The sequence below is a fragment of the Tauraco erythrolophus genome, chromosome 6 (genome assembly GCF_009769465.1).
Source record: "Tauraco erythrolophus isolate bTauEry1 chromosome 6, bTauEry1.pri, whole genome shotgun sequence".
Lineage (NCBI taxonomy): Eukaryota > Metazoa > Chordata > Aves > Musophagiformes > Musophagidae > Tauraco > Tauraco erythrolophus.
The window spans coordinates 67,040,942-67,067,141 of record NC_141470.1 but is presented as its reverse complement, the minus strand read 5'-3'; the positions used below and the strand labels follow the sequence as shown (position 1 = coordinate 67,067,141).

The window sequence follows — 26,200 nt, the reverse complement described above, 5'->3', positions numbered from 1 at the left end:
AGATCTGAAGTAATACGGTAATGTGTTTAAATCCTTTCATATCAAAGGAACGCAAATTTCAGGCTGTTCTCAAAAGTCTGCCAAAACCAGGTCTGATATCAAGTGCAACATTTTAAAGAAAAATTTCAACAAACACAAATTTAGCAAACAGAAATTTACCTACCCAGAAAGAAAACCCTGACATAGAAAGCATCCCGATGCCATGGGAGCCACGAGTAACTACTGACCAGTCCTAACTAGTAAGTGGAAATATATTTCAATAGTATCTATCTAATTATGGTATAAATTTGATTTGAGACACAGATTTAATAGCTAGGTTTGATATGAAATAGAAGATCTAAGTTTTTTAATTTAGTATTTTAGAAGCAAAGTCAGGGTCTAACAAAACTGGCTCAAGTCAACAGAAAGTCTCGTTCTAGCTTAACTAGGCTTTAGACCAATTCCCTGGTGAGCCCAGGCGTTCACACTTGCCATCACCTTCACGATGACTGATTAAAAGCCCAGTTTCTACTTTAGACTGCTTTTCTAACACAAAATTCAAAGCCCTCACATTATATCCAAATAGAAGCATTTACACAAGATGTGTATAAATATAAAGTTTATTCAGTATAGTGTTTAGAAAAATAAGTTCACATCATCTCAGAATACAAATAAAACACTTAATTGTCCAGGCACAAACCCCTATTACAGTACAACAAACATACATACTTTAGATCTCTTTGGTTGGGTAATTAAGCACAGATATGTTTGATGATACACTCTGGGGCAGCATCATCTAACAGTGCAGTAAAGACTTCTGATTATTCCCTCCTCTAATGTGTACATTCCGCTTAAGTTTCATATTGTAAGGCACAATAAACCCATAACGCAGAAATAACTGGCTAGTTCTGGACAAACAGTACATGCAGCAAAAGAACAAACATCTTCTGAATGTGAATCCTGAAAGTCAGAAGATTCACTCCCTCCTTGAGTTCAGAAATGTAAGAAGCTAGTTTTAAATTATATGAAACATACAAGTAAGGTATAAAATATCCTTCAAGATAACAACTGCTAGGAGATACAGGAAGACTTCAGGTCTCTTTGCTTGTAAAATGTCATTACTTTTGTTTCCAGAGTTAAAAAATTCCTATTCTTTTCATGATTTGAGACGCTTCTCGACCACAAGCACTAGGCGATTCACGGCCCTGCGAGTCCTGCACAAGTTATTTCATAAGAAACCGGAGGGATGAACCCTCCTGGCTGTTCATCTGCCCTTGCCAAGAAAAGCGCACAGGCACTGGACATCTTACGTGGGTAAAGCTCTTGTGCACATGGGGTCAAATTCCGTCCTGCTTAATTTAGCTGAAAATAGTCATTGAGGTGATTTGGCAGGACGTGAAGTCAGAATCTGTCCATTGTTGTCATTAATCTCGGATTGGTAAGGAAAAACAATAAAGATGGTTCCAGCCTTACTTCTGGGTAAAGCAGCTTTCTGAACGCGTCTTCCTGAATCCACAGGCAGGGTAAAGGAGTAAATGGAAAGAGGTATATGCTTCGATAGACTGTGACCGTTCAGTTCAAACTGTCTGAGTGTCAGCCTTGTGCACTGGTTCATACTGCCACCGTATACTGGGCCAAATCCGCCCCTGATCCCACTCCAGTGAAATGAACGGACCATATTCTCGGCTGGTGTGAAAGGACATTAAAGTCAAGGGAACTGTGCTAGTTTAGCCCAGCCAAGGACCTGGCCGACAGACGTCCGTGATTTATGTGGCTGAAATGTTCTTTTAGGTAAGACCACAGGAATAATGCTGCAAATAGTCCGGACAGAGCATTCAGCTGAGTGTACTCTGAACTTCTGGTTCTCTGCAAAACTCTGGGCAAAACAGAGGCAGCTTCGATTAAAAGTAGTAAAGAATGAAGGAGGTTTTTTTTAACATCATGCTTTGTAGGAATTTGCTTAAACTTCAAGCGTATTTTTCAAAGCTGAGTCTGGGACCAGAAAAGTAGTAGAATTTGGCAATGTTTCCTGTAAGGTTTCCAATGGACTTACAAACATATGTGAAGTTGAAATGATCCTTTATTCTCATCCATGACAGAGACGGAGGGAAGAGAAGGAACACGTATGCCAGACAGACATACCTTCCACTTAAACGACAGAACGTGATAATAAGGACTGTCTGTGGGGCTTGGATACTCACTGCCATTCACGTGTGTCGGAGATGAGCATCCGTATTGCCTCAACACCAGGTAAAATCCTCAGTTTGGGAATCAGTGGAGCAATGCATTATTTACAGCAGCCAAAGATTTGGCCCCAGACGCTTTTTAGGGCTTTGTGTACTGTCTATTTAGAGCAGTTAGCCTGCTTGCTTGAGGGCCACATAATAAAAACTGACCCTTATTTTACAGTAGGAGTAAAACTACTATTTAAATATCTATTTTAAAAACACTGTACCGTGCAATGAGTCTTTATATTGTGCATATGTACCTGCAGAAAACATGAGGTTATAACTACGTTATCTGGAGGGAACGACACTTACTTTCAATGGGAGAAAGAAAGAGTAAAACATAATAATGAAATAAGTTACTCGATATCTGGAAGACTAGAATAGATTAATCTTACTTTGTCCCAAACCACTGCTTTTATGTACATCCTCCGCTCCCACTGAAGAGTGGGAAGTCTCCTATTACAAGTACCAGACACTCCAAGATACGCGCTGCTGTAACAACATACACAGTTTTCAAGTCAACTGTGCTGCAAAGCCACGGAATTCAGAGCCTCAGTAACACCACAAACGCAAAGGAGGAAGAATTAAAAAGTAACAGGTACTGGTGTAACACCACAGTCTTTTCAGTTATGAGACTTGATCGCGTCAACGACTGACAGATTGCTCTGAAATACTCTCCAGCTTGCCTCCAAATATAGTCTGCGCTTCGCAAACGAAACGTTAAGCCGCAAACAACTCCTTCAGAGCCACGCACGCGTTCTCCGTTAATATGACAATGATACAGGGTCCTTCTAATTTTCCAAACAGTTGAACAAATTCATGCAAAGCAGATACAGCCTAGTGTTATCGTCATCGTCATCCTGGCTTTATGGGTGAAGAAGAGGTGGGAAGCAGATTGCTCATGCTGGAGCCCAGCAAACAGATAAACAAGCAGAGCAGAGAGAAGAACTCTGGACTACCCAATTCCCTGCTTATACGGAGATCCCCTGAATGTCAAGGGAAGTTGTGCCAGGGGAACATACAGCTCCACGTTCTGCTTGTGATCATCTCTACTTTAAAGCGCTTGCCTTAAATACCCTTTTTGCTTGGGAGGACGTCGGGACAGCCAACTGCTTATGGGCAGCTTCTGTTTGCAGAGCATCAGTGACTCGGTAGAGCGGCAAAGTGCACGCCTTGCACGCCTGCTCCTCCCTTTCCCTGCAGCCCTAGAGACTGGCTCGCAGCGTGGACTCTGATGATTACTGACAGAGCTCAGCTTCGAGGTTCCACCTTGCAAAACACACTGTACTCAATATAGTGCAAAACAATAGCAAGGATGCCTATGCCATGCTCGCGGTGCAGAAAAAACCTTTAGTTCCTCAAAGGCTTTCCGCAGAACCAGTTAACAACCAAGACAGAAACAGACTGGGATGCGCTACCTCTATTCTCTTTCCTTTCTTTTTTTTTTGTCCTTTACAAGTGATCTCGTTTTGTCCTGAGCCTGATTCAGAGCTCACAGAAACTTAAGAAAACATTTCCCATTGCCTTCCAAAGGCTTCGAACCAGGCCCCTGGTGAGGATGAATACATGCTTTAGTTACTGTATATATTCACATTAGAATAAAAACAAAACAAAACAAAACAAAACCACAAAGATTAACAGCATGTCATTTTTATACATCTGCATTCTTCTTATTATTTTAAAGCTTCAGGATGTGCTTTTTCCATGCTACAAAAACTCCTCTGGAGGAAAGGTAAGATCTGTTCCACCCGCCCAGAGGCTGCCTGCTTCTGCTGTCCCTGGCGCAGCGCAAAGGGGCGAAGGGAGAGGAGACCCATCCCCAGCCAGGCAGAGACGGTGGCTGCTCCCACAAGCTCTTCGGGCAGCTGCAGTTCCCACCACCAGCCCCCATGCTGCTTATTCTGGAAGCATATATAAATACACGCTTAAGTGCACTCCTGGATCGGGGCCTGCTTGCTTGAAGAGCAGCTGAAGCCCTCCCACACGGGCTATTTGGCCAACGGGTCCGTGTAAACATGGGGCTCCCTTCCCTGGCCTGCCCATCCAACCTTTCCTGCTCATCTGCCCGAGGCTGGAGCCAAGACCTTTCCCTCAGCACGACAACGGCTCTGCCCATGGTCCCTCTCTAGACTCCTCCTGCTCTGCTGATGTGGTGCAGAAGGACCTATCTTTGGCTCTCTGCACCGCTAGTAAATGTCACCCACGACGACTGAAAGACTTAAAATTCTTCTTACTCGTGCAAGTAGGGGCACTGAAGTCAGTGGGTCTACTTGCAGAAGTAAGGCATCAGGATTTGGCCCTGAGGACGGATATTTGCAAATCAGTGTGTTTATTCCTCCTGCCACTGTGCTTTAGTAACAAAGATAAGGCCACTAGGAAGAAAGGCACGTGGAATTCTGTAAAAAATACACAAAAAGTTCAACTAATTCGCAAATCACTAACAAAACAAACAAAAAACCCCTGAACACAGAGACAGAGGGGGTAGAGACAGGGACCTCCTGGGTTTGTGAGACTGGGAGTTCATTTTCTAGTTTCAGTGTGATTAACATTTTAACTTTTACAGTCTATTGCTTGAAAAACTACAAAAAAGTAAAACCTTGTCAGAAATAACTACGTTTACTTCCTGCTCAAACAATAAAAATAAATTAAACAGCCAGAAAATGTTTTCCTTTTCAATGCATTGTGTCTAAAGTGAAAGGGAACATAAACCATAAATAAAATCCATTGTACTAATTTAAAAAAAAAGTCTCCTTTATAAGAACTGAAACAATATTTACATTCATACTGGAGAGAAAGTTTCTGAGTTGCATAATTAGAGTTTCGAATGATGCTTTTTGTGTTGTACTGACAAAATGCTAGCTGTAGCATTTAGAAACCGGGTAAATGTTGATGCGAGATTTTTGGTTTGAACGCAAGTCTGCTGGAAAAAAGCAAACACACCAGTAACAATATTATTTACGATTTTGTTTCATTCCTTAACCTCAAACAACATAAAAGTAGCCGGTGAGGTATCGTCTAGAGTTCCTTAAAAGTTTCTCAATGCCCATGGACTAAAAGTAAACAGCAAAAATGACTGCATTGTTTCTACCTTTTTGGAGCGACATTTTTGTTTTCTATCTAAAGTTAGGAGTGTATACTTACTGTTGAGAGTATGTTGTACTATGGAGAGTTTAGTTAAATTATCAGGGTAGTATCTCTTAGCCAAACCTGTACGCGTTCGCTTGGTACTTGCCCTGGCGTTTCCTTTCTCCTTTAACCTGCTTAAAAGAGAATACTGCATGCAAACCAAGTGTGGCAACCTAATTCCATTGCCAGAGATTCCTCTGTACATGATGATTCAGACCATTTAAATGTTCTTCTGTTTTCTTTAAATGAAAAAAAAAAAAGCCCACCAAACAAAAAAAACCCAACCAACCCACTTGGTGCTTGTTAGGGCCTCAACAGGAGACTTATCTATTAAAACAGAAAGCAAGGAAAAAAAAGTTACAAGTCTTGCATATCTTCATCCATCTGAACTGTCTGCAGTTTGGCAAGTTCTTTTTTGTCTGTTTCCAGTTCTTCGCAAACTGTGTCAACCATGCTACTCATAACATACTTCGATTTCGAATCCAGCATCATTAAATTGCCAGTTGACTTACTCTCGGAATTAGGTAGGAAATTCTCTTTGACATCAGGCACGGCTTGCAGAACTAACCTGTGCTCTCTGACAAAATCTTGATGTACTTGTGTAGAGGGGTGGCTGACGCGGTCTCCGCTTGCAGAAACTATTTCTCCAAGCGCGGGCTGTGCTGTAGAAATGGACAACAGATCTTGACTGGTAATGAGGGAACAGTTCTGAAGGGTTGCATAGTTAGTGTTGCTGATAGATATCACGGTAGAGGTACTGGTCACGGGCGATGACATGGACTGGCTCTCCGAGATACCAGAGCTCAGTTCTGCAGCATTTAAAAGAGTTGGTGGTGTGAGGGAAAAATTATGTGAGGGCGTTACATTCACTAACGAGGAAGCCAGGGACTGGAGTCCTCCGCTGGATATGGTTTCAGAAGACATGTTTACATTTAGTTGCGTGTTCTGACTGACTGGCATCAACTGAGAAAACACAAGGCTTCTTTCCAGTCCTTCCTGCTTGACAGAGCCCACTGCCTGGCCTGAATTTGGAACCGTATAAACGACTGCACTCGGAGTGAGGGGGCTGAAGAAAACCTTTCCCTGCTGCACTGTCGAAGATTCAGTCGTAAAAGTTCCTCCATCGGATGTGCTGGGACTTACTGAAACATTACCTAGAGAAAGGGACGCAAAAGAAAGGAAAACACAGATTATAGTTGGCAGAGAGTTGTGCAGGTGTTTTTAAAGACCTTTTGGTATTTTTTTGTGTTTGCAGTACCCACATATGCTAATCATGCAACACAGAACTGTGTTGTTTATAACAGGTGAGAGGAAATTTGGTATGAAGAAACAAAAGCTGTTAATAGAAACGGCTTCGTTCTAGTATATATTAGGTATCTTTCAGGCTCTTACTAAGGGCCAAACAGTCCCTGGCCATGTGACTAAATGAACGTGCTTTGGCCTTCACTAGTTGCCACCACTCAATTTCTATCTAAGAATAGAAGCATGAAAAGCCATTAGAGATAGTTCAGTGACAGACTACAGCTTGTGTGTGGGAAACTGGAGACACGTCACATGAAATCCACTACTGCTGGGCAGAGCTTACCTGAGTCAACTTGCAGAGAAAACATAAAACCCAGTAACTTCTACCAGGTTAATAACGTGGTCTGTCAAGTTCTCAGATGTACTGCCTTTCATCTCATTTTAACACACTTCTAAAAACCTAACCCTACCACCATCCACCACCCCGTGTGAAGTCACCCAGCGACCACCTGCCCTCACTGAAAGCCATGGCGCTGCTTGTGTGATGTTGTAGCTACCAAAAGCATGAAGCAGTGGCCAGCGACGACCTGAAGTTGGTTTTACTAGACATGCCATGTAATTCATCACTATAATCATTCCTAAAATAAGATATAGTGGCTCTCAAGACTGGGTCCCACTTCAAACACCTCTCTTTGTCAAAAGCAGTTTAATTATAATTTTAAGAGGCTTCTGTTGCAAGATGTTATTCATATGTGTAAGCTAGAAGAATAGTGAGGCAACTTGAAGTTACCTGGCAACAAGATACCATCTACTATAGCTTACTTAAACCAGCCTGCAGCACACTTCACTTGCAAGAGGCAGCCAGCTATCCATCCACCTCATGGTAAGAAAAACAAAAAGAAATCAAAGCAGTAAATAAGAATCTTGACTCTTCTCTGCACCAGACTAGATATATGGTTGTTCTCTCTTCAGTGGAAATTGCTATTTTTAACAATAGGGAAAATGTTCAGAGAGGAGCTTATTATGAATCTTAGGACTTTCAAATACAATAGTCCCACACCATTTAAGGACAGAACTTTCTTTCTCACCTTTGATAGCTGTCAGTTTATGCCTCGGAGCATGTGGATTAAGTGGCTTTCGTAATTACAGGCAGCATTCAGATTAAGTGTCTTCTCTTTTTCATCTTGGTTAAACTACTTGCTAATAACTTCCAGTGACTGCGAGTGCCACATTTTAGGATCTCATAATTTTGTACCCATTTAAAATGTGTTTGTATGGCTTCAGTGTTCCTCCCTGCATTACTTTAACAGCAAGAATAATTAACTCCCTATACACATTTAATTGAAATAAGCAAACACGAGCACAGTTTGATTTTCATTATAGTCCTCATAACTCCTGAAATTATAGAGAGATTCATTCAAGTTTAATCATTTTCATAACCAAAGATACAGTGGCTAATGAGTAACAAAGCTGTTCAGTTGTGCTTTTTAACTGACCTGCTTCAAAACAAGAATCCAGAACTAGCCTTGCATTCCCCGAGATTCTTCCTGGCTGGCCGCAAGTTTCAGTCTATGGTATGTTAAGATAAACTCTAAAGCAAACTTGGGGAGGAGCCTGCACACTTGGCACGTGAACCTGCGATGACATATTTCCCTTGGACTGAGGGAAGTTTTATCCAAATAGCCTTGCATTTTATATCCACGAGCTATTGCATACTTCTATTGTTTCCCTGCAGTTTAATCTTTCTTAATTATAGGACACAAAACATATGAGTGTAACTGCTTGGTCTTGTTGTGTCTATAGTCATTTAAAATTTATTTTTATGAAATGCTTTGGTTAAAAAAGAAAAAACACAAAACATCCACCACAAGAAAAACAACGGTAACAATTTCCAGCTGCCGCAATTTTCATTTTTATGAACCTTCTCATTAGAAGGATTCAGTGGCAAATGGGGAATATCGTGAATTACTGAAACGTGTAAAACTTACGGATATTTGTTAAGACTAGTCTCACAGACTTCTCAGAACAGTATGAGATAAAAGAGGTGTAAAATACCAGATCTCCTTCCCTGCCTAGTAGAAGAGGAGCTCAGCCTCATCTAAGTCTGCCTATGGGCATAACCTGTTACAAAGGAAGGCAAAAGGTATTATTCGATGTACTGCGTGTGGCTGGATACAATCCTGGTACCTTGGAGGAAAAGTACCACAGCTTCTAAAACGCTCAGTGTGCCTGATCTCAACTTTTTCTTGTACCTCTTACTGTAAGAGATAAAACTTTTACCTTGTGAAGCTGCCACAGAAACAGGAGGCAGCTGCAGAGGAGAAAAACCGATGCTTCCGTTCAGCAGCTGGCCATTTGTTCCTGAATTGGGGATCTGGACAATGCCATACTGGTTTATTTGGACAGGAGTTGTAAATGTAACTACGGAGCCTCCATCTTGGGAAGCAGCAGTTTGTACGCTTTCCCTTTTCACCTCTGAACTCGGTATCAATCCCGGGAATGAGACCGGGATGTTGCTGGGGCTGAAGGTGGCTGCTGTGGCGTTGGGGACTGAAGCCTGAAGGAGTTTGAAGTCCTTAACATCTTCTGACGAAGACGACAGTATGTCAGTAATGGACACCCCATTGCTCACAACGCTCGACGTGGTTTTGGGCGAATTTAAGGTAACCGTCTGCGAAGCCCCCACGCTGAGTCCATTGAGGATGACACCATTGGGTCCCTGAAGAAAAGAGCTACCGTTGAGAAAGACGGGAGAGGTACTGGCAGGCACGAGGTTTCCATTCAACAAGACACCAGATGAGCTCAAGGCTATTTTAGTGTTTCCGAGCTGCTGCATGTAGACGGGCTCCATGTGGCCAGGAAGGCTGAGGCTGGTAACGCCATCAGATGAGCTGGAGAGTGGATGGGGAGATAAATCCTCCTGCCCCTTACTGGATTCATCTTCTGTGCTAGGGTTGCCATCTGACTCGCTACGGGAAAAGACGGAGAGATGACATTGCATTATCACGGCGTGCCAGTGAGCTCTGCACCAAGGAGGACTCCTTGCTTTGCTACCGTTTGTGAGTTTTCCCGAACATTTTTTTTTCTGTGTTTTGCCTTTACGAGGAGCACTTTAAACGAAATTTCAAGACAAGGCGGAAGTTTCTTGGAAAAGGACACATCAAAAACAGCCGCTCGTGGAGGAGAAACTTTACAGACTCGGTTATGGAAGAGTAAATAAATCTCCTGTCCCTGGCCACCCGGCCCGGCCGACCGAGGGGCGCTGCCTGGGGCCCCCCTCCTCCGGCCCAGGGTGCCCACACGTGTGAGACCGGCCGCAGCCATTTGGCAACTCGCTGGGCGGCAGCTGCGGGAGGTGAGAGCAGGCCGGGGACCGCCGCCCGTCCCTGCCGGCCTCTGCCGGCCCCCGGGGAAGCGCGGAGGCCTCGCCGGGGGCCGGGCCCGCGCTGCCCCCAGGTGCCGGCGGGGGCACCTCGGGCTGTGCCCGGCGGCCGGAGGAGGGAGGGAAGGGGCGGGGGGGGGGGAGCTTTTGTGCCGCGCCCCGGGCCGGCCGAGCCCCTCCGCCGGGAGCTGCGCTGGGTTTTTTTTCGCTGACTGGTCCGCCCTCGACTGCATTTTTCGGTCGCTCCCTCCCCCCTCGACCGCTCGCGCTTTGATGTGTCCCGCGGCGAGGGGGCCGCGGCGGCACAATCGCGCCCTTGGTTGAGAAATGCCTTGGGGCCCTCCGCCGGCCGCCGCTTTTTTTCCCTCCTTTCCTCCCTTCCTCCCCCTTTCCCCGCTCTTTCTCGCCCCCCCGCCCGCCTCTCCCCTCCCTTCCCGTCCCTGCCCCGGGAGGAAGGAGGGGGGCGGGAGCGGGGAGGTCACCTCCACCTGCCCGCCTCGCGGCGCCGAGCCCCCGCCGCGGCCCCTCCGCCCGCGGGGAGGGAGACACAGCGCGGGGAGCGGGGTGTGTGTGTGGGGGGGGGGGGGGGAGCCGAGGCAGAGCCCCGGGCCGGGCGCAGGCGGAGCAGCGCCGGCGGGGGGAGGCTCTCCCGCCCCACGGGGAGCGAACGGCCGCGGGGCTGGAGGTGGAGGCCTGCGGCGGGCCGAGCCCGGCGGTGCCGCCGCTGAAGCCCGGCGCGGCCGTCCCCGCTCCCCGCTGAAACCCGAGCCCGGCCCGCTCCCGAGTCAGGTTTCAAAACAGAGCGAGCGGCGGGACCCCACACCCCCGCGCGTCCTCCGGCCGCCGTCAATGATTAACTCTGTCATGCGCGACAATTAAATAAAAACAAGGGGGGGAAACAAACACGCGCTCCCCCCACCCCCCGTCCTGCCCCTTCCCCGGAGCCCGCCGCGCCGCCGGACTCCGTGGCGCGGCCGGCGGCTCCCCCGGCCCGGGGGGAAGGAGTGGCGGCGCGGGCCGGGCGCGGCGGGAGAGGGGAGCGCGGGGACGTGGAAGGGGGCGGTGGGGGCCGGGGCTGCGAAGTTTCCCTGCGCTGCCTCTCCGCGGCTCGCATGCCTGCGTGCCCGGGCTGGGCGGGTGTGTGTTGGGAGCGAGGGAGCGGGGAGGGGGAAGGAGGGGAGGACGAGGCGCACCGAAGGTAAGCGCCATGTTTGCAAGGGAAGAAAGAGCCGGGAGAGGGAAGGCAGGCGGGAGAGGGGGCGGGGAGGAAAGTTTGCCCTCACCTTTTGGACTGGGTCTCGGAAGGGTTGCGGTCCCGCTGCCTGCGGTTCTTGAACCAGTTGCTGACCTGGGTGAGGGACAGCCCGGTGATCTTGGCCAGGTTGCGCTTCTCGGCCGGCGAGGGGTACCGGTTCTGCTTGTAGAGCTCCTTCAGCGCGTTGCGGGACTTCTCCTTGAAACAGTAGACCGTCTCCTCGCCGTCCCAGATCGTCCTGGGCAGAGGGTATTTCCTCCGCAGCCTGTACTTGTCCACCGCCCCCAGGGGTCTGCCCCGGGCTCGCTCCGCCTCGGTGTAGCGAGCCTTGTACCAGAGCTCCTGCAGGAGCGGGTGGTTGGAGGAATCGAAGTTGTGGCTCTCCAGGATGCTGTAGAGCTCGGCGTAGATGCCCTGGTGGAAAGCCACCAGCGCCCGGGCTTTCATCAAGCTCTCGTTGCCACGTAGCAGATCGCTCGGGGGCAAAGACCACAGGAACCTGGCCAGGCGGTCCAGGTTCCCACCTTGCTGCAGCGCCTCGCAGACGCAGGCGACGTGGTCCGGGGAGAACACCAGGAGGGTCTGCGAGGAAGAGGAGGAGGAGGAAGAAGAAGAAGAAGAGGAGGAGGAGGGAGAGGAGGCAGCGTGGTGATTCCTGGCTAGGAGTTCCGTGTGGAGCAGTACCTGGTCCGCGGCTCCCTCCTCCCCGGCGGCGGCGGAGCCTGTGTGCTCCATGGGGAACGGAGCAGCGGCGGGAGGGGGCGGCGGCGCGGGGTTGAGGGCTCCCGCCGCGGCCCCGTCGGGGGGCACCTTGCTGGCTTCAGAGAGGATTTCCATCACATTTTCCTGCTTGATCTCCACCGCGCTCGTGATCTCGTCCGTGGGAGAGGCAGAAGACATGTTTCGGTTTGTTTTCCTTTTTTTTTTTTTTTTTTTCCCTTCCCCCCGTCCCCTTCTCCTCCTCTTCCCCCTTCCTATCTCTCTGGAAAGTCCACTCCTCCTCCTGCTCTCGGCCGGCTCTAGCCGATCAGGTTTCCTCCCGGCCACGCAATAACCATTAAAGATAGCTGCTATAGCAAAGTAGTGTAAACGGGCTCCTCTCCGCGGCTCCCCCCAACGTGACTCCCAGCCCCGCTGCAATACTATATGGCACCGCAGCCTGCTGGCCCGGCCGCGCCCGCCCATTGGCTGCGCCGCGCCGGGGGGGCGGGGGCTCCCGCGTCTCCAGGGCAACCGTCAATCAAGCGGCACCGCTCCTCTCACTCCCCCCCCCGCCCCTCCCCGTTCTCCACCTCCACCTGGAGCGCGGCGCCCCGCCGCAGGGTCGCCCCCGCGGGCGGCGAGAGGCGCTGGCTCCCCTCACCTGCACCGCCGCGGAGCGCCTTTCCCCGGGCGGGGGAAGGGGCTGGGGTAGGAAGAATTAGAACTCTCGAGAGTGCGAGGTGGTTGGTGCAGGCGGCGCCGCGGTAGTTACCCGGGGTGAGGTACGGCACAGCTCCCGGGCTGCGAGCGGGGAGCGCCGCGGGGGAGCTACCGCCCCGCAGCGGCCTCCTGTTGATTATTCATTAGGGGGGAGTGGCCCCCCCCTCCCCACCACGTTACAACCGGAGCTCTCGGCCCGGGACAGCCCGCGCTCCTCCCGCCCCAACTCCAGGCAGGTGCTGCCCGGGGCGGCTCGCACCTGCTCGGCCCGGCCTCCTCGGCCCTCCCCGCCGCCGGCCGGCTCTGCCTGGTAGCGGTCGGGGCCGCGAGGGGTGCGGGGCGCGCCTGGGCTGGGCCCCCGCGCCGGGCGGAACGCGCGAGGCGGCGGGCGGTGCCGGCGGGCCCCTTCGGAGGGGGCACCGCGCAGCGGAAGGCGGAAGGCGCGGGGGGAGGGAAGGGAAGGGAGGAAGGAAGAAGGGAGGAAGGAAGGGGGAGGCGGCGGCAGCCATGGCCATGGATGACCAGGGCTGCCCGCGGTGCAAGACCACCAAGTACCGCAACCCCTCCTTGAAGCTGATGGTCAACGTCTGCGGGCACACGCTGTGAGTGAGGCGGCCGCCCCGCCCTTGGGGCGGCCCGGGGGGCGCGAACGCGCTGAGGGGAGAGGCGCCCCGGCCGGGGCTGCCCCTCTGCGGGGGCACCGGGCGGCGGGGCCTGAGGGGAACGGCCGCTCGGCCCAGCGGGGCTCCGCCAGGCCTCTGCGGGCGTTTGCGGGGCGGCTCCGGGCCCCCTCGTGTCGCCCGTTTGCCCCTCCCGGCGGCGGTTCCGTTTCAGGCCGGGGGCTGGATGGCGGTGTGGGTCTGAAGCGCTGCTTTCGGCTGTATCTCTGCAGTTAATTCCTCGGGGAGGGCACGGGACGTAGCGTGTTTGGTGTGGTGTTCAGCACCGGCTCCTGTCCCCAAGGGGTGTGAGGCTTCAGGGTATGAAACGGGAAATATAGAGGGAAATACATTTCTCATCAACTTAAATGCTTCTCATTTGTATTTAGGACTGTGTTTGGATAATTAAGGGGGGGGGGGAAAAAAGTGATTTGTGTTATTTTTTAGTCGCGTTAATTCTCCTGAATGAGGACTGTTTGATCTGAAGGTTTGATGCTGGTTTAAGTGTTGGAAAATCCTCTTATGAACCTGTGCTGATTGTGTCATTTGCTCATTCGGTGGTTTTTTTTTTTCAACATGTCACGGTTTTTTTTCTTTTTCCCCAAAGATGAACACTTAGGAAATTCCCACCACTGGCTCTAGTTGATTTAAGTCATGCATAGTCTGAACTCATTCACTTTCAGATCTGGAGATCTTCCTGAGTTAGTGTGGAAGTTTTAAAGGCTCTACTGTAAATTCTTTCTATGTACACATGATAGAAACCTCATACTGCAGGAACAGCCCTTTCTGGGGTTTTTGTTTGCTGGTTTTGTCTTTTCATCGTTCCTGTGATGTGTATATTGAGCTGTTTATATTTTTAAACAACAAAGATGCAGCCTGAAAGCTTTACTTAACTTGATACAGTGTTATAAGTGAACAGGATGAAGGAACTGGATTACAACAAAGGATTTATGTTACTTTTTTAGAAAAAAGCGTGAACTTTCATCCAGTTCCCTGATCCTGTTCTCCACAGCCACACAACCACTTCTGTTGCCACCAGGGAAGGCGTGTGGGAGAGCAGCAGATCATCTCCCGGTAGCGGTGGTGCAGGAGAGGTCGGCAGCAGGAGTAGTGCCCCTTTAGTGACAGTGATGCCACGTAACAATGCAGCATTACTTGGAGTTCAAAAGGTAACAGCCACATTTAGGCAAGGCTGCGCGGCTTTAAAATGATGTTTCTGTCTTCTATTCCAGTGGAGATCAAAGGACTAGTGTTCTTGATCATCTTCTTTCAAGCTCCTCCAGAGCCACTTCCAGTAGAGGACAGCATGTTTCAGTTTGCTCCCATGCTTTGGTTCTCAGTACTTTTTTTGTAGCCGAGCTTTGCTTGAGAAAATTGGTCATGTTTTGTGCCTTATTGGGTCCAGCTGCTGACACCTTATTTGGGGTTGATGTCCCTGTTTTGCTTGCTTTGTTTCTTCCCAGTGGCACAAGGACTGCCTCTGCTTCCCTCATCTCTTGTTGCCTGCACTTCTGCATTTCACAAGTGTTTTGCCTGAGGCCAGATCAGCAGTCTGAATCGGGCCGTGGATTGAGCCAGCTGAGGTATCTGCAGGGTTATTGCCAGGAGGGGGCTGTGCAAACCCACCCCGACTGACCTCACCTGGACCCAGCAAGGTCTCTTCGCCCCTCTTTTCCCTTCCCAGCAGAGTCTCTCTGCAGCCGGGCACCACTGCTGTAAAGCATGTGTGTGAGGGTAAAGTTTAAGTCACTGTGTAAGCAGGATCCCTGGATTTCTTTGTTTTTGTTGTAATTAAGTGCCTTCCATCTTGATGTGGTTCAAGTGGCTTGCTTTTCCTCTGTAATATCCTTCCAACAACCCTTTTAAGGTTGTGTTTTTATTATGATTTCCATATGTTGTTACAAAGCCTTCATGCTGGAAGTCATTTCTTAGTAATGGTTAATAAATTCTCATAATAACTGATCTAGAAGCTGGAAGCTCAGATGAGGCACCTGTGAATGAAGTATGAGGGGAGAAAGGGGAGATAATTGACATTTGTTGTTTCCTAAATTCACCTTGTTTCAGGCATGAGGAAGGAATGTCTAACTAGTTCTCAAAGCAAATGAGCTAACATAAGTTTCTGACGGAGATTAAACCTTCTTAGGCAATCTATTCTGACAGATTGCTGTTCTTGCCATTGAAAATACTTCTTCTGATTTCTAATCTAAATTTATTTGCTGTAATTTAAGCATTTAAGAATTCTAATATGCCTTTTATATGCTTTGTGAACTCCTTATACACCTCTTCTGCAGGAACGTGTCACATGTTTTGGGGGCTTTGGTGTTTTCCACACTGAAGAAATCCTATTCCTTCAGTCTGTTCTCTTTAGTGATTTTTTTTTATTTTATTTTTTTTAATAGATCTGTGAACTGTTCTCGTTGCGTTTCTTGAGGCTTTTTCTCCTCAGTTTGCATTTTTCTGGAACACTGGAACTGGACACGGTGTTCCATCTGAATCCTTAGTACAACAGACAGTCAAAATTATTTCATGTGCTTTTCATATGATACCTGCATTTCATACATCTCAGTAGGACAATGAGTCTTTAAGTGTTTTTTTTTTTTTTTGTGCAGCGATACATGTGATTTATGTTCAGCATAAACCCTGGATTCTTTAGCACTTTACCACTCAACATATCTCTGGGCAGAACAGTGTTTGTCTTTGCCTTCCATGTTATGTTATACAGATAATTATTCTTACCTTTTTGCTCTATCAGACTGTGTGTTGCTTCAGGTGACTTTTACGCTTGCTTCAAGTGACTTCGGATTCTGAGTCTCTCCATCCAAATGCTTGTAACTGTCCCAGATTATTCTCTGTTAGTTTAAGAAAATGACCTTTCTATCCTGATATTTTCCAATTTGTAATTTGTGGACCAGATGTTGTCTGGGAGATCTTCGAGGTTGTTACTTGTCACCATAAGAACTGGAACTGAGGCAGAGCAAAACCCAGAGTTGCCTGCAGTAAGTTCCTTTCTAAATAGCCTTCCCCCTCCTCTCCCCCAGTTATTCTTATGACAATAGGGAATGCTAAAAGATTAGAGCCATGTGGATTGGCTTGCTACCTGTTTTCTCTCTGGATGAAATAACAATACCTCATCTCTGGATGTGGGTTTCTAGTCATGTCTCAGTACTTCAGTATGTGCTGTATTTGTTTAGATTATATGACTGTCGATTTAAGAGTGTTAAAAGTCCAGTTAGACCAAAATGGTATTGCCTCTAGTTGCTGTTTTGCTATCTACGTTGTTACTGTGTCATTGGAGGAAATTACATTCATTTGGTGTGGTTGGCTCTTAACAAAGTGTGTTGGCTCTTATCTGCTTCGTTATCTGAAATATGCAGGAGGTGGGTCGTTTGTCTGAATATTTATTTCGGCATCTTCCCAGGGGCTGACAGTAACCCAGACTGATCCATGTTCTCTTGTATACTTGGTTTCCTGCGGTTCAGAGGTAGGTGCTTTTGCCCTTCTTCAGGCCGCTGGAACTTAATGCAGAGAGCAGAGATGATCTCTGATATCTGCCTTAGCTTTCAAAGGGTAAATGTTATGTCTACCAGATTTGAAAACCTCGAAGTACTCTCTTAATACTGTAATGCCTGAATATAGCCCATAAGTTTATGGATTGCAAGTCTATAGGTTTATGGAAGCTTATTACATTATCTGCAGAAGCGTATTGCCTTTATCATGCTTTCTGTTGGAAGTTTACCGATAAATATGCACGGGGAAGTTTCGAGTCTTCACTTTGTTGGCTCGGGAGGTTTGGAATGATTGTTCTGATGCATTTCCAGGTTCTAGCTTGTGTTCTTGCTCCTTTTGCTGTGATGTGAGTTACATCAGCCAGTTAATCTGTTTTAGTGAATGAAGATCGGTGCAGAAAATGCCCAGAGCGCTTTGACGTAATCTATTAGAGGTATTTTCATGTTACTTTCAGTGTTGCCTCCCTGCAGTTTCTTTCCTAATGCTTTGACCTTTCCTATATTGTTAACTGTGCTGTTCATTTTAAGTGACCTTCAGTGATTTGATTTGCACTTGTGCAAAATCTCTTGAATTTCAAATCATTGAAGAGCCTATGCTTAGCTGACACGATTTGTCAGTAAGCTTCAGATCTCCTGGGTTTCAGATAGCTTGTGGTTTTACCATTAGTTAATTTTCTTTATTTTGTGGCTCTCTGTTTTACTCTTCTGAAGAATTGTAATAGTTGCCTTTTTATGCCTTTCGTCAGCCAAGCTATTTCCACTTTCATGTTCTTAGCTAATTCTTCCCCTTTGGTTAGAAAGAAACTAGAAGAGCCTTCCTTTTATGTGTTGTTTTTTTTTTTTTTTTATTATTTTTACCTCCTATATAAGCAAAGTTAATCTCAAAGTATTTGAGAACTTGTTGGGCACTGTGTGTCCTGTTTGTTCCTTCTTTTTTGGCTGATGCCTTCAGTGAAAGTTCCTCTTGCTATGAAGTCCGTTGCTTTGGATGTTTGGCTGTTCATTCTTCTCTTTTTCTCTACTTCATTAATTTACATCTCTCTCATCTGGGGTAGATACCATGTGTTCGATACAGTCCCTGTGTTGGCTTTCCACCTCTCTTTTACTGTCACATTGATCCTACCAACAAATTCACGCTGGATCTTAGCACGAACGTACACAGATTGCATTTCTGCTCCCTTGTCCTTTGCATATCTTCTTGTGTCAGTGTGCTTGACCTGATGTTAGAACAACTCACAGTGACTTTCTCCTAACGCTGTGTGTTTGCTGTGTCCAGTTCCTCTGTGGTCAGTGAGGTTCCGGAATGTGTTCGTGCCCACTTGTGGCAGAGCAGGGGTCAGTGTGCTGATAAGCATGGCAGTGCTGCGGTGGAGATGAGGGATAGGCAGATGAGTGCAAGAGGATTGAATTGGACAGGAGGTCTCAGCTGTAAACATCCTTCAGGTTGGGCTTCCATTGCAGTTTATTCCGATAGAACTGTGCCAAGCCTTACAATTATGGGAATGGTTGTGGGGCTGGTTTATTTCTTAGTATTTTGTTTTCCTTGGTTATTAGCTCTTGACCAATGTCGCCAAAAGTGTAATACCATGTGTTTCTGGCTTTAGAGTGCTGTTAAATAAGCCTTTTCCACTATAAATCTTCCTTGTCACCGGGAGGGAGGATGATAAATTAGCAGTTAAAAGTTGTTCTAGGATGGGACTTGGTATGGAAATGCTCAAGAATAATGAATGTTTTTTAAAGTTTATTTTCTTAAGTATAACAGAGGTTCAAGATCTCAGATGCTTGACTTTAAAGGTGCTTTTGTGCAGGGGAGTCTAATTATGAAGCAATGCTTGATTAAAGTTCTTCAGTGCATTAGTTTAAGCTGCACTGATGGCTTTGTTGTCTTTTAAAAGTTCACTCTCAGTAATTACTTTGAAAAGTCTTTGTGCATGCATGACAATTTTTGATTATTCAGATGTTTCCTAATGTCTTTTTTGAGTGTGCAGATGCTGAGTTCGTGCTTGCCAATGGAGCTGTATTCCACCTGGCTTCATTTGAGACCTTGGATTATCTTTTACTCTGCCTGCTTGGATTTCACTGCATGTGTTGAGTTTTAGGAGGCAGGTTAAACATATCCCACTGATTTACTTACATAAAGAGGAAAGGAAATGCATCCACCAAAAATTGCATTACAAGAATGTTAAGGTGGTTGCTGCAAACAGGACTGGGTAAAGAAATTTACTGTTGGCTCTAAACTTGGACCACATGGTCTCCAACACTTGGACGCAAAAGTTTTGGGTAAAAAAGGTGGTTAATTGCAGCTGCTGGTTCAGCTTTGTTGTCCTGCCGCCTGCTATGGGGAGGAGGGAAACTGGTATGTAAAGCTCTTCAGAGCCGGCCTTGCTGCTCCAACTACCTCTGACTCATCCTGATATGGAGATAGAGGAAACTTGGATGTCTTCAGACCAACGACTCCTCCCTAGTGTCACACCAGCTCGTGCTGTCTCTGTCAAGTGTCTCTCCCATGCTTGATGTCTCTGGGAGACAGAGGCACAGGTACCAAAGCAGCATCCACAGAAAACTGATAGGCTTGATTTTGGCTGCTAGAGTGGCTTTGAGTTTGTTCGTGCACTGCTGCAATCTTAGATGGTAGTTCATGAACTTGCTCTATCCTAAGCTTTTCTGGTGTCTTTTTTCTGTCCGCAAGAGACTTGTGGAAAGGTGTCTAGGCTCTTTATTAACATTTCTTTTTTTTTTTTATCCTTTTCCCAGAAGGAGATGTATTTATTTCTCATTTAATTTGTTAATAAGGCTTCGAAATGAAGACAGCATAACAACGCTTGCTATCTCTAGGCCCAGCTTTGTGTTGCTCAGGGGAGACATCAATTCACGGAGTTGTGTTGTGGGGATTCTGTAATCTGCCCTGCACCCTGTTATGGCTGTTCCAGGGATTCATTAGGGGGTAAGTGCATCCTCGGAGAACTCTAATTGCAGTGCTAACAGCTGCTAAAGTGAAGAAACGGAGGTTTCATTATTAGTGGATTTATTTTAATGTCAGGAGCATTTGGAGTTTTGCGGCTGTCAAATTCCCTAGGAGTTGGAAGTAGGAACATCCCCAGTGAATTCGGGGGAGTGAGGTCTCATGCCAGCGCATGGGGCTGGAGTTGTTGGAAAAAAGTTAGGAATCTTCTTGTTTAAACTCCTTCCAAGTGAAAGGATCGCTTGGCTTCCTGCTGCATTCTTCTCTGCAGTGTGGTTCAAAAAAATGCCTTTCTTCTAAGATGGGGGGGAAGCCCTGGAGATTGTGGAAAATAACATAAAACTGTATTTCAGCCAAGCGAGTTTGAAGAAGTCTAACTAGAGGTAGGCAGTGAGGATCTGTCAGACCTGTAGCTTGAGCATGTGGGAAATGAGGTGCTTAAATTCATATTTTAATTTTATTCAGCAAGCTTTTTTTCTAAAGAAAGCATCTTAAATGCAAGATACATAATGACAATGGTACGGTGTTCAGGGCTGTCACTGGCAATGTAAAGGTCGATGTATGTGACTTTTAAGCCACCAGATTTCTGTTCATACAGAAGCTGAGATGCAGGCTCGTAAGTCCAAGCAATATGAGTAGTGCTGGTTGAACCATCAAAGTGTGCACATGGGTGCAGGACTTGTGAATAGACAGTGGGCGCAAGGAAAAGAGCCACCAGACTGGTACTTACTGGGCCGTTGTAGGAGCTGGTGCAGTTTGCTAACCTGGCAGAAAATAAGCAGCTTTTTTGTGAAGTTAACGTGGTGGTGTTTGTACAGGACTAGTGAGTTGAAGTGGCTTGTGAATGGTCAGACAGGCATCAGACGTGGTGCAAGGCGATCTATAGGAACGTGCTTCCACGAGTAAGATAGGAAGAGGGTTGAAGAAAGGTCCTTTTTGTGACAACATTAATTTAGCTTGTGCCATTTTGCAAAGCTGCATGCTTAAAAAGCTGGCTTATCTGAGACAGCAAGTACTCTGTTTTGTCTCTTAGCGTCTAGTTTTTTGCTACCTTTGCTACATCACATCTCAAATTAGATTCCTGGGTTGTAGATCCTTACTTGCTTGAAAAGCTTAAGTAGTCTTGGTGGACTAAAGCAAGTTGGGACTACATGTAGCTAAAAATCTCGACCAGAACAGGAACTTTGTGTGGTCCTAAAAATGCCTGCTTTGCTTTGGGGAGGTAAGTAATGAAAACTAGGGAATGTATTTCATTCTCAACAGTTTAAATCTCTGAGAGAATTTTTTGAGGTTTTTTTCTGGGTGAGTTGAGAGACACAACTGGGAGGTTTTTACTCACGTTTGTCAGGTCTGCCATGGAAAGTTAGGTTAACTGGTGCTTGTCTGAAGTAGTTGCACGATTGTAGCGTGTCTGCACCCTCTAAGGAAGAAGTGAAACTGCTTGTTTTTTTTTTTTTAAGTGGAATGTTTTCCCTCAGAAAGATTTTTATTCCCTAAGAAGTCAGGAAAAAACTTTCTAAGTCATCTTTCTTCTTTGTCTTTTTGGAGTTATTCCTGGTTTTATTAATTGGGATTAGATGCTCTTTGGACTCTGTTCCATCCCATTACTTTTCCAAAGTCTCTCAGAGTTAGTCATGGGAGGTGATTAAATCATTGCTGAAACACCCGAGAGGTTATTTCCTTCTGCCATCCAGTTTTGACAATGAATATTTGCTTTTAAATTTGATTCTGAATCATAGTCTTAATACTTGTGATGAAGTGGTGTTAGTGGTTCAGTTATAATGTTCTTTTGTTTTAAAACTGACATATTTAGAAAATCTTTTCTCTGTTGAGCTATCAGTTGGCTTGTCTGCTTAGCAAAGCTTGTAGAGCTCTACTTTTCATTCCTCGTAAGTACTTTTTGGAAGTAAAAGTTTTTGTTCTGGTCTGAGATGTGACCTTGGCGAAAGGAAAGCTATTGTTTATAACCTAGATCTCCAATCAGTAAATTGAAAAGTAAATTATTTTTCTTTGCTTCTGAAAATTCAGTCTGGCTAAATCTGCAGCCTGGGTTCCTGCAAGGGTCTAATGGGTTTGGGTGCCTGGCTTGAGGAGTCTTCAGCCATGCTTGATGCTTTTTGTTGGGTCAACGCTTACCATGGTAAGGTTGAATATGGTAGGTGCCCCAGCATGGTCATGGTCCAACAAAGGTGTGGTAAATCTCTATGGTAAAACAAGTGCTTCTCAAAAAGAAGGAAAACACAATAACCTTTTGAACAATTTGATTTTAGGTGTTTTTTTCCTTTCTTTTAATTGCATCTACCGTATTCATGCCAATAATTCTGCGGGCTGGTGAGGAAGGACATTAGGCTTGCTTCTGTGTGGCTGCATTAGCTGCGAAATGCTAATAAGCGACATGCATAGGTTTAATATTTATGAAATTAAGCAAATATATTCCTGAGTCACTTTAAAAAGCGTGTCTCAGTAATTGTGAGCTCTCCGCAGAGCAGATCTGAAAGTGCCCTCTTGGAGTACTCAAGTTGCATTCCTGTGTGTGTTCTTTGTTTGGGGTGTTGGTTGTTTTGGTTTTTTTTTTTCCCTCAGGACACCTGAAGGTGAAGTTTGAAGAAAAACTAGGTCAGCATTTTGGAAATTGAATTGAGTAACCCAGTGTTCAGATCTGGTTAGGAAATTAAGATATTAAAAAAAAAAAAATATTCCCTGATAGTAACAGGATATGGGACAGGCAGGATGCTGAGCTTGTCTTGTGGACACTCAAGTTTCATGTTGCTGGTTCCCTCTTTTGTTTAATGATGTGCAGGAAACAGTGGCAGTTTCTTCACAGAAAGGCCACTCTGGCTGTAAAATTCACAAGTATTAGTCCTAAGAGTGAACTGAATTTTGTAATGACATCTACTTGGTTTTGTTTTTATGTTTTGCAAGAATTATATTTGACAAGACCAGATCTGAGAAAAGAACTTAGCAGAAACTGCTGCTATATATGACAAAATTAGACTTTAATTGTTGTAGCTAAGAACGTTTTTTGATGCTCTGAAAATGATATTCTTAGCTGTTCTTCCTTTGAATATAACACATATAGGGGGAGGGAATGTGTTAGGAAATTCTCGAAGGTTTTTTCGCATGGAATACAGGTAAATTCAGAGGAGTGAGAACAGGATGCCTCTGCCACAAAGGAACAATGAGCGAGTCATCTGGTCTGATAAATATTTTTGGCTCTGAATTGGGAAACATGCGGATAATTTTTACTGTTCCCACAGTCCTGCCTTGATGATTGGCAGTAAGGTTAAATATATGTCTAAGCATTTGCAGAATCCTGGGCTCAATGTGAGCACGTCAACTTCTTTAAAATTATAGAGGAAGATAAGTGGTTCTGCTGAGACTTAGGAAACAGTGGGATGGGACAGAGTGAGGAACAGTTGTGTAGGTTTTTTTTTTTGTGTGTGTTTTTTTTTTTTTTTAAGAAGAAATGTTGAGGTAAGTTCCTAAGCCCTAAGAATATTTTGCTTCCCAGTTTTTATTAATACCAGGCACTGTGGCCAGGCTCAGTCTCTCTGCCATGGTGGCAAAGAAGGACCGATATTCCTAGACAGCAAAAGGCAAGGGAGTGGTTTGGCTAATGTTGACACCTTCAGTCTGCCGAGCCAGAATGGGAAGTGTTAGGTCTCATTGGGCAGGAAGGATTGACACTGGGGTTAGATGTATCACAAGAACTGTTGGCAGAGCGGGGTGAAGAAGGAAGACCTCTGGTCCCAGACAAGTACAGGCAGACAAATGTTTAACGTCTTTGTCATCCTTACTTGCAATGTGTCATGTGTTTTCTGTAAAAAAAAAAAAAAAAAAAAAAAAAAGTATCTTTGTGGGGATTAGGAGCTGAACAATCTGTAGTTGTAATTAATGACTAGATAATCTTTAGTGTGAGTATACGAATAGCCTTGTGTAAATAGAAAAGTTTGGATTCTTCTGGGAGTATCTGTCTGCAGGCTTAAAAAGACTGAAAATGTAGTGCCTACACACCCTGGATGGCGTCAGGAAGGACTGTCGGTGGCCGCTGTGTGATTTGATAAGCCCATGACTGATGTGCTGTGAACTGAAGATGGGAGACTGCCTTTAAATCCGCAAGATCCCCTTGTTCCAGGAAAAAAAATGAAAAGTTATCTTCAGTTTTGGGATATGGTTGTATTTTGTAAAGGGAGAGAGGGAGATTAACAGGACTGAGGGCAATGCCAAGATGATGTGATGTTGCTCTGAACGTGGTCAACTGAGCAGGCTTGGAAGAATTTAGGAGCTGGAGAGATACTTGACTGTTGTTGAGCTTAGCGTGTGTTTGAGCCTTTTTGTTTCGACTCTTGCAACAAAGCCTACATTTTTGCTAAGCAAATCCTTGATTTCTGTTCTATTTCCCTGGTTTTGGGGAAGGGTAATACAGGACAGAAGAGCAGATGTGAACAGAACTAGTTGGCTCCATATGGCCAGTGTCTCGATGTATGAGTGGAGCCACCCCCTTGAAGACTTTTTTTTCCTCGGGATGAGGTTAGGGAACTCAGATTGCATGGGATCTGTGTGGGAACCTTTGCTGCCAGCTGACAGATTTCGGAAAGGAGCCTTCCTTTTTGCAAGGAATGTGTGACTGGGAAGCATCTCATGGCTCTGGGGAAACTCTAAAATGCTGTAGTGGAGTTGAAAGGGGAGATTGACTCCCAGTCTTACTGTGTGGCAGTAAATGAAGCAGCAAAGATCATGATGGAGACTTGCTTGGAGAAAGGGGTATGATTACATGAGGAATTGGGAGAAGGAGTGATGACTGGGCTGGAGAACGATTTAGGACTATCTCAGGAGACTGAGGAAAAACTGGAGCTAAAGAACCACAGAGGAAGATGTGAGGTTCTAGGAGGATGAAAGCAGGGGGAGATGGTGGCTATGGGAAGATCAGCGGTAAGGACAGTGAGCATCTCTATGTGTGTGTGTGTGCTTGCATGTGTGGTGAAGGGCTGTAGGTGTCTAAATGGAAATTAACTGAGCAAGGAATCTGTGCCTGGATCCAAAAGTATTGGTCAGGCGTAGAGGGAAGGGTGAGGAAGGGGTTGGCACTCTGATATCTTGCCTTCCCTCATTGGGCTGGAGCAGCACTCGGGGTGTTTGAGTTCCTTTATGGAGCCCTGGGGTGGAGTTGGCCAAGTTCCTGGAGCCCAGCGGACTTTCCTGCAGAAGCGCAGGCTGTGTGCAACTGCTGCTGTGCTCCCTGGGAGCTGTGCTTTGAGCAGAGGAAATCCTGTACAGCACTAATGCTAATCACCCTCAAATCAGGAATGTGAAACTTGGGCATGCTTCAAGCTTAATTTCCTTATCTGGTAATGTGGGGATAATGCAACCTCATGGTGGTTTTGAGAAGGTCAGTTACTTAATGCTGACTGTGCAAGCCAAAGAAAACTGGAGGGGGGGGAAAAAGTAAATGTGTCGAAGCAGGATTTCAACAGGGCAGAACAAACAAGGTCTGAGGATAAGCCAGTGTTGTCTGCAGGCACGTTAGTTGAGCGTTGCCTGTCTGGAGGGCTGAAAGAGGTGACAGTCCTACCAAGTTGGAAAGAGCAAGCCTACCTCTCGGTTCCTGGCAGGCCGTGTGTGTTAACTGTAAGGAAAACATGTAAATGCCCGGGCCATGTGTTCTGCAGGCTTGTCAGAGGAATAACGTGATGGTGAGGCCTCCACCCTGTTCCTGACTTGGTTGGCATAAGGTAATGGGTGTCAAGTGGAGTGGACAGGGAGGAGCTGAGTAGCAGCCTGATGGCATAAGTCTTGTTTCCAAAGGAAACTGGGCTACCGTAATGTGGAGATACAATACATTTATATGGTAGTGCACGACCACAAGAGGGATCAGACCGCTTGGATTTTCACTTCTGCATTTTTGGTTCCACGTTCTTTCATGTGGCTTGGTTATGGGTGTTTTACGTACGGAGATCTGAACTGTCTGGCTTGCTGATAACAGAAATAGAAATCTAGTTGAATTGTGTCGAGTTTGCTTTCTGTCACAGATCTTTTTCCTGGTTTCAGTCTCTGCAGTAATTGTAAGGCTCTTTTACTACTTGGCTTTGATAGGTAGTTTTACATTTGCATAGAAGTTGTGTCTTATTGTTTGCTAGGTAAGACTTCATTTCCAATATTCTTGTTATGTCTTGGTGGATATTTTAGAAAGGTGACTGTGCCATTAAGTGAGTTCAGAACCCGTACAGAGTCTGTGTTTTACGTGAGCGTGATCATTCGAACCCTACTTCTAGCCTTCTACCAATTCTCCTCTTCTCCAACATCAGTCGTATAATTTGTTGAATATAATGGACCACAATCACTTTCTCTTACACCTAATTAGTCCAACATTCTATTTTAAAATCCATATGTTTTTTAGGGATAGTAGAAAGATGCAAAGTTGCCTGAAGGAGAATTTCCC

The 26,200-nt window shown here is 46.2% G+C and overlaps 2 protein-coding genes across 6 annotated transcripts in view; one reads left to right on the top strand and one right to left on the bottom strand.

Annotated features, from left to right (window-relative positions):
• Window positions 1–644: 644 nt before the first annotated feature.
• SIX4 (SIX homeobox 4) lies at window positions 645–12,112 on the bottom strand. The gene is made up of 3 exons (XM_086612713.1): window positions 11,241–12,112; window positions 8,856–9,544; window positions 645–6,487 (listed from the first exon to the last, which is right to left on the bottom strand). The coding sequence occupies exons 1-3, from the start codon at window positions 12,110–12,112 to the stop codon at window positions 5,691–5,693; spliced, it is 2,358 nt and encodes a 785-aa protein (XP_086468839.1). The 3' UTR covers window positions 645–5,690.
• Window positions 12,113–13,126: 1,014 nt separating this feature from the next.
• The window catches only part of MNAT1 (MNAT1 component of CDK activating kinase), a 131,809-nt gene continuing 118,735 nt past the window's right edge, over window positions 13,127–26,200 (top strand). For all 5 annotated transcript variants that reach the window (XR_015222196.1, XM_086612718.1, XM_086612714.1 and 2 more), the window contains exon 1: window positions 13,127–13,236. Coding sequence is in view for 4 of the 5 variants with exons in the window: in XM_086612718.1 (XP_086468844.1) it covers window positions 13,142–13,236 (95 nt within the window). In the remaining variant the exon portion in view is untranslated. The remainder of the gene's footprint in view (window positions 13,237–26,200) is intronic.

Excerpts from the sequence above, each read along its gene's own strand:
- SIX4 (XM_086612713.1), bottom strand. The coding sequence starts at position 12,112 with ATGTCTTCTGCCTCTCCCACGGACGAGATCACGAGCGCGGTGGAGATC. Across the intron at positions 9,545-11,240 it reads TCCGAGACCCAGTCCAAAAG|CGAGTCAGATGGCAACCCTA; the intron begins GTGAGGGCAAAC and ends CTTTTCCCGTAG. Across the intron at positions 6,488-8,855 it reads TTCTGTGGCAGCTTCACAAG|GTAATGTTTCAGTAAGTCCC; the intron begins GTAAAAGTTTTA and ends CCCTTTCTCTAG.